General features: G+C 40.4%; 1 protein-coding gene across 4 annotated transcripts in view; it reads right to left on the bottom strand.

The window, feature by feature from the left end:
* Positions 1 to 3,300: 3,300 nt before the first annotated feature.
* The window catches only part of IGSF5 (immunoglobulin superfamily member 5), a 43,895-nt gene continuing 39,829 nt past the window's right edge, over positions 3,301 to 7,366 (bottom strand). For all 4 annotated transcript variants that reach the window (XM_038581528.1, XM_038581529.1, XM_038581527.1 and 1 more), the window contains one exon: positions 3,301 to 4,123. In XM_038581528.1, the coding sequence (XP_038437456.1) occupies positions 4,028 to 4,123 (96 nt within the window). In that variant the 3' untranslated portion in view covers positions 3,301 to 4,027. The remainder of the gene's footprint in view (positions 4,124 to 7,366) is intronic.

Raw genomic sequence — 7,366 nt, 5'->3', positions numbered from 1 at the left:
TCATCAGACTCTCAGGGTCTGGCAAGGCAACTTCAGCAACTCTAACGGTGTCCAAGGTCAGGGCCACACAGAGCGAAGGAAGTGCATCTATTCAATCCCTCCAATCACTTTCCATGTGTTGATGTTACCACTTAGGCCCTACTCTAAGTAAACTGTGGAAGGTCCCTGAGTTCAGGGGCAGGCTTGGAATCTGACAGAGGGACCAAGGTCAAAGATGCCTGGGAGGATGGACAGTGTTTTTGCACTGCTAGGATTTATGACACACACCTGTGAGAGATACTAGTTAAAGTAAACCTGCACCTCATAGCCACCCCTTAGCAGTCACCCCATCTGCCTTTCTGAGGAACACCCTTGGCCGTGACATTTTGCTGTGACGGACCCCTCTCACCTCATCCCCCTGAGCTTGCTTCAGCTCTCAGCAGTGCAGAAGTAAGAGATGAATTTACCACATCAGCAAAATACCATTTTCAGTTGAGAGCTGCCTTGGGGTTTACAGGGTTCCTAAATAGAAGCTGGCAAGTATACAGACATAACACTAACAGAAAACACCGATTGAGTGTTTGTGTAAAAAGAGGCCACCCTTGGCCCATCAAGGTCATTTCTAAGTAGCTAACTCCAGGTCAGCACAGTCCTATAGAATTTTCTGCAGCAGTGAAACCTTCTATCTACACTGTCCAACCCAGTAGCCACTGGCCATGCACGGCGACTGAGTACTTCACCTGTGGCAAGAAAATGGATCTTGTCTTTTATTTACTTTCAAATAACTTAAATGTAAATAACCACACATGCTAAGGTTTTGGACAGCGGAGCTACAGATAGCTCTGTTCAAATAACTTGCCACCTCTTGTGCAGTAAGCACTGGCTGGGGATCCCTTTAAGAAGCCTTACTCCAGAACAAGCTACTGTAGGAAAGTAGAAAAACACAGAAAAACTTCCCAGAGTCTGATAAATATTTTGAGGGTGATTCAACACGCACAAACCAAGTCGGAGACAATTCCATGAAACTCATTTGGCACCGGTCTGCAGAGTTCAAAACTTAAAGTTCAAGCATATTCTACATGCAACTCCCGCTGACTCCTAAAATAACCACAGAAATATGATTCTTATAGCAGGCGAATATTCGTTACACTTCGATATACTGTCTTTCTCAATATTGACCTGTTTGATCTGAATATTTACGAAATGCCTACAGAATGCTAGCTTCTGTAAAGGTTACAAAAGTCATGGATGACATGATATTTGCCTTGTCTTGGGATCTAGGCTCTGTGGTGGTTTAAGGAGAGCAAACCATGAAGTGAAAAGTATGGTGTTCACTCATTGAACTGCCCAAAGGGTCTCAGGACCCTTGTCTTTCCTCTTGACTTGTACCCATTCAGGATAGTGGTGGGAGACAAAAGAGTAAAGAAGAAGCTATATTAAGCAAGAGACTCATTCTTAAGCAAGTGAATTAGCAATTTTTTCCATATAAATTACCTTAAGAAAGTGACTCAGCAATAATCATGGGTTTTAGAAATTTTGTATTTTAGCTCTACTTCAGAGAAAATAGGCAGCCAATTCCCTCACTTTAGGGACATAGTCCTAGAAGACATGACATTTTTTTCAGGATCCTCCAAGCAGTGGTGATATTCAAAATATCTGACAACCAGTACAACATGAACAATAGCCACTCAGAACAGATACTTATGAGCACCGTGGGTCAGAAGAGATACCAGCCACAGCCCCATTTGTGCCAGCAATTAGCCCTGGAATTAGTAATAACCAATTCCAAGAGGGGGCTCAGGGTAGAGGCAGCATGTATAAGATCATAAAAATATTTTCTAAATCATGGTGGTACATAGTTTTGTTAATCATTGAGTGGATTAGCAAGCAGGAGTGTTAAGTGATAAGAAACATCACCCTGATGAATTCACATCATTTAAGGAATCACTAAAATCTTAACACATCTGGAGGCAAAAGGTGACCTGTGAGGAAGGGGCAGATAGTGATTTGAGGGGGATGGGGAGGCCGGGGTTCTAAGGGGCTCTAGTTCTGCATGTCCCCACTCAAGGCTCATATACTTTGTGAAAAGTAACCAGGCTATATTACCTACAATTTGTGTGCTTTTCTGGACTTATGCTTCAATCAAATATTTTTATTAAGCAAATAAAGCTAAAATGTCATAGGCAATTATAAATCTTCAGGATTACGTCAAATGAGAAGAGCAATCTATGAAATAAGGTTTATGATGATCCAAATCTCACAAAATGCACATGTGTATGCATCTATGCAAACACGTGTGTGTGAACAGACACATACTTACCTAACAACACCTAATTCTGAACAATAGAATTAGGGGTGCTTTCAAAACCATTTTTTAAAACTGTGTTTTTAATTTTTTATAATAAACAACATTGATTCTAAGGAAGGAAATATGTATATTATTTTACTGTAGAAGGAGCCTGGGAGCAGCTGGAGTTTTTGTAGAGCCAGCACAGCGCAGGGAAAGCAGGTAGGGTATGTGGGTCCTGATGAGCCACCCCGCCTTTCCTCCCCAGACCTAATGTTTGTTCAGCACCCAGCATATACTAGCTCTTGTCATCAATACTTACTAACTCTAGGGACCCCTGGGTGGCACAGCGGTTTAGCGCCTGCCTTTGGCCCAGGGCGCGATCCTGGAGACCCAGGATCGAATCCCACGTTGGGCTCCCGGTGCATGGAGCCTGCTTCTCCCTCTGCCGATGTCTCTGCCTTTCTCTCTCTCTCTCTCTCTCTCTGTGTGTGTGTGTGTGTATGACTATCATAAATAAATAAAAAAATTTTTTAAAAAACTTAAAATACTAACTCTAAAGCAGCACTAAAAATAAATAAATAAATAAATAAATAAATAAATAAATAAATAAATAAATAAAGCAACACTAAAATCTCAACACATTTTAAAAGTCACATTCCATGTTAGCAGGACCATATTGGGCGTGTTGTTAATTACTGTCTCTAATTACTAAGCATCATAGAAATCTGTACCAACTGGCATAGCACTCAGCCAAATAATAGTCCTGCCTCTGGGGTAAACATGAAGAGATGGGCAGGAGATGCACTGACAATATCTACACACAAAATAAATATGTAGAAAATGCAGTAATTTTATTCTTCATAACTACGTTCATATTAACTTTATGAGGCAAATGTAATCAAAGACTAACATGAAGATATGATTTTATTTACAGACATCTCTGGTTTCACTTCTTAGAATTGCTTGATTCCTAAATATCATGATTCCTTAAACTATTACCTGAATAGTAAGGAATTAAGAAAGGCAATACATACGGCTTAGTGTTTTCTCTTTTATTTCTTAAAGAACATGTTATCCACTTCCAGTTTTTTCACAGCATTTGTAACATGTAAGGTACATCCCCCACAAAGTATAATCCACATCTAACCCATCGGACAACACGAGAGCAAGACTGATAAGGAGCAGATAAAAGTGAATGTCTTCATATAAATATCCAATGATGAAATATTTCACAATATGCGTATCGGCTTTGATTTTAATCTTACTCCTAACCCATAAGTTCTGATTTTCCAGGCAATCCTAGATTTCTGTTTGATCCTAATGTGTATGCTCTTTTTTCATGGATAATATACAATAATGCCCCATATATTAAACATACATAAATATCATCTTTATATGATTTAAAATAAAAAAATATTTTAAAAGTCATGGTAGGATATAGGCTTATCTGCATTTATTGGATTAGCAAGGAGTGTTGAGTGATAAGTAAATTAAGATGATGAATTTGCAGCTTTTACTTAGTTACTTGGTGGAATTCACTAAAATCTTGAAACATTTTTGAAAGCCAAATTCTACTTTGGAAGGTGAGGAAATAGATCCTTTTCTCACTATGAAGTGTCCATTCAGATTACTCCGGCTTCACTGTTTCCTCGTACCACTGGCAGAGCGGGAGCCCACGCTTGGGGCAGAGAGGAAGGACTATATTTGTTGATGCAGGTCATCAGCCTCGTGCAAAATGGAACTGAAGGGACATCTTCACTAGACCAAAGTCACGTTCCTGACAGTCCTAGGACTGGTCATGATGAAGGAAACCTGTGGGCGACCTACCGGGCCTGGCCGCTGATGGTCATGTCCCTGGTGACAAAGAGAAGATGGATTTAATCAATGGAGATGAATGTAAAAGGCACACCTGAGCAGAAAGCTCCACTCATCAGATAAGATGAAATGTGAGGGCCCAGAGAGGAACCAAAATGTCAACACACGTCCTTCCTTTATTTCATTATTTTCAATGACCACACACTCTAGAAGTTTCTGAGTTCAGGGCCTAATGAGCAATGCAGTTCAAAGAACCCAATATTTGTTTGTATGAAGGCAAATTAATAGCAAAGATGCATTGTTCCAATTTGTTTTCTTTTTTTTTTAACTCTTCCTATGGAAATTCTAACTTCTGTATGAAAATATAAAATATTTCTAACCTTCTTTAAAACCATACTTTCCTTCTAAAGGCAAGGGACAAATTTGAACAACCCCCTGTACAGGTCACCCCACTGTCCCCCCAGGCAGCCGTGCTGCTGTCTCCTCTCAGAAATGTAGTCTTTGCCATTCTCATTGGGAAATGTGATCCCAAGCAAATCACATACTCCTCCAGAGGGGCTAATGCCTGCTGAAGAGTATTGCCATATTGCAAAACATGCAATATGTTTTCCTGCCAGTCCTGAGACTGTCGGCTCAGATTCCAGAGCACTGCAGCTGCATTGCACACCCTAAATAATGTAACTGGGCACCATGCATTATTTAAGTTGCAATAGAATGTCAATAAGTCTTGAGGATAGAATCACTCTGGTACATGGTCTTAACTTAGTGACTCCCAGTCCTACAGGGAGAACAGGAAGCTGGTGGAGCCACCTCAGCAACATGCTTTAAGAACTGGGCTTCCACTGTGAATATGCTTGACATTTTTGCAGTTGTTGTTTGCCTTTTGTTTGCCCGGCTGGGCTGCACAAAAGCATTGCCGTTTTCTAAATTTACCAAGAGTGTATTTCTGTTTATCTCAGGAGGGTGGTGATTAGCGGGGAAGACTTGATCCACATTTCAAGTCGTTCATGCGCACACCCTTCAAAACTGACAGACTCAGGAGAGAAAGAAACAGAGTTTCCCAAAATAAACAGAAAAATGGACTGGCAGTGAGTTGAGGCCTGGAAAGAGGAGACGAGAAGGAGGGTTCTTTGTGTTAACTATTCATCAAGATGCAAAACATTTGCAAAGCCCATGAGTTTATATAAGAACAAAGGGTGCAAGAAGTTACTGTGGCTGAGTTCAAAAAGGGTGTTGCCTGGGTTCTCCTCTAGGATTTTGATGGACTCTTGTCTCACATTTAGATCTTTCATCCATTTTGAGTTTATCTTTGTGTATGGTGAAAGAGAGTGGTCTAGTTTCATTCTTCTGCATGTGGATGTCCAATTTTCCCAGCACCATCTATTGAAGAGACTGTCTTTCTTCCAATGGATAGTCTTTCCTCCTTTATCGATTATTAGTTGACCATAAACTTCAGGGTCCACCTCTGGGTTCTCTATTCTGTTCCATTGATCTATGTGTCTGTTTTTGTGCCAGTACCACACTGTCTTGATGACCACAGCTTTCTAGTACAACCTGAAATCTGGCATCGTGATGCCCCCAGATATGGTTTTCTTTTTTAAAATTCCCCTGGCTATTCGGGGTCTTTTCTGATTCCACACAAATCTTAAAATAATTTGTTCTAACTCTCTGAAGAAAGTTCACGGTATTTTGATAGGGATTGCATTAAACGTGTAAATTGCCCTGGGTAACATTGACATTTTCACAATATTAATTCTGCCAATCCATGAGCATGGAATATTTTTCCATCTCTTTGTGTCTTCCTCAATTTCATTCAGAAGTGTTCTATAGTTTTTAGCGTATAGATCCTTTACCTCTTTGGTTAGGTTTATTCCTAGGTATCTTATGCTTTTGGGTGCAATTGTAAATGGGATTGACTCCTTAATTTCTCTTTCTTCAGTCTCATTGTTAGTGTATAGAAATGCCACTGATTTCTGGGAATTGATTTTGTATCCTGCCACGCTACTGAATTGCTGTATGAGTTCTAGCAATCTTGGGGTGGAGGCCTTTGGGTTTTCTATGTAGAGTATCATGTCATCGGCGAAGAGGGAGAATTTGACTTCTTCTTTGCCAATTTGAATGCCTTTAATGTCTTTTTGTTGTCTGATTGCTGAGGCTAGGACTTCCAGTACTATGTTGAACAGCAGTGGTGAGAGTGGACATCCCTGTCTTGTTCCTGATCTTAGGGGAAAGGCTCCCAGTGCTTTCCCATTGAGAATGATATTTGCTGTGGGCTTTTTGTAGATGTTGAGGAATGTTCCCTCTATCCCTACACTCTGAAGTGTTTTGATCAGGAATGGATGCTGTATTTTGTCAAATGCTTTCTCTGCATCTAATGAGAGGATCATATGGTTCTTGGTTTTTCTCTTGCTGATACGATGAATCACATTGATTGTTTTACGAGTGTTGAACCAGCCTTGTGTCCCGGGAATAAATCCTACTTGTCATGGTGAATAATTTTCTTAATGTACTATTGGATCCTATTGGCTAGTAACTTCTTGCAAGATACATCCACGAAGGCAAAAGAAACAAAAGCAAAAATGAACTATTGGGACTTCATCAAGATAAGAAGCTTCTGCACAGCAAAGGATACAGTCAACAAAACTAAAAGACAACCTACAGAATGGGAGAAGATATTTGCAAATGACGTATCAGATAAAGGGCTAGTTTCCAAGATCTATAAAGAACTTATTAAACTCAACACCAAAGAAACAAACAATCCAATCATGAAATGGGCATAGACATGAAGAGAAATCTCACAGAGGAAGACATAGACATGGCCAACAAGCACATGAGAAAATGCTCTGCATCACTTGCCATCAGAGAAATACAAATCAAAACCACAATGAGATACCACCTCACACCAGTGAGAATGAGGAAAATTAACAAGGCAGGAAACCACAAATGTTGGAGAGGATGTGGAGAAAAGGGAATCCTCTTACACTGTTGGTGGGAATGTGAACTGGTGCAGCCACTCTGGAAAACTGTGTGGAGGTTCCTCAAAGAGTTAAACATAGACCTGCCCTACGACCCAGCAATTGCACTGTTGGGGATTTACCCCAAAGATACAGATGCAATGAAACGCCGGGACACCTGCACCCCGATGTTTATAGCAGCAATGTCCACAATAGCCACACTGTGGAAGGAGACTCGGTGTCCATCAAAAAATGAATGGATAAAGAAGATGTGGTTTATGTATACAATGGAATATTACTCAGCCATTAGAAAGGACAAATACCCACC

Source organism: Canis lupus, chromosome 31 (assembly GCF_011100685.1).
Source record: "Canis lupus familiaris isolate Mischka breed German Shepherd chromosome 31, alternate assembly UU_Cfam_GSD_1.0, whole genome shotgun sequence".
In the NCBI taxonomy this organism is placed as follows: Eukaryota; Metazoa; Chordata; class Mammalia; order Carnivora; family Canidae; genus Canis; species Canis lupus.
Note: the sequence above shows the minus strand (reverse complement) of the source record. Positions and strands in the feature narration are given on the sequence as shown.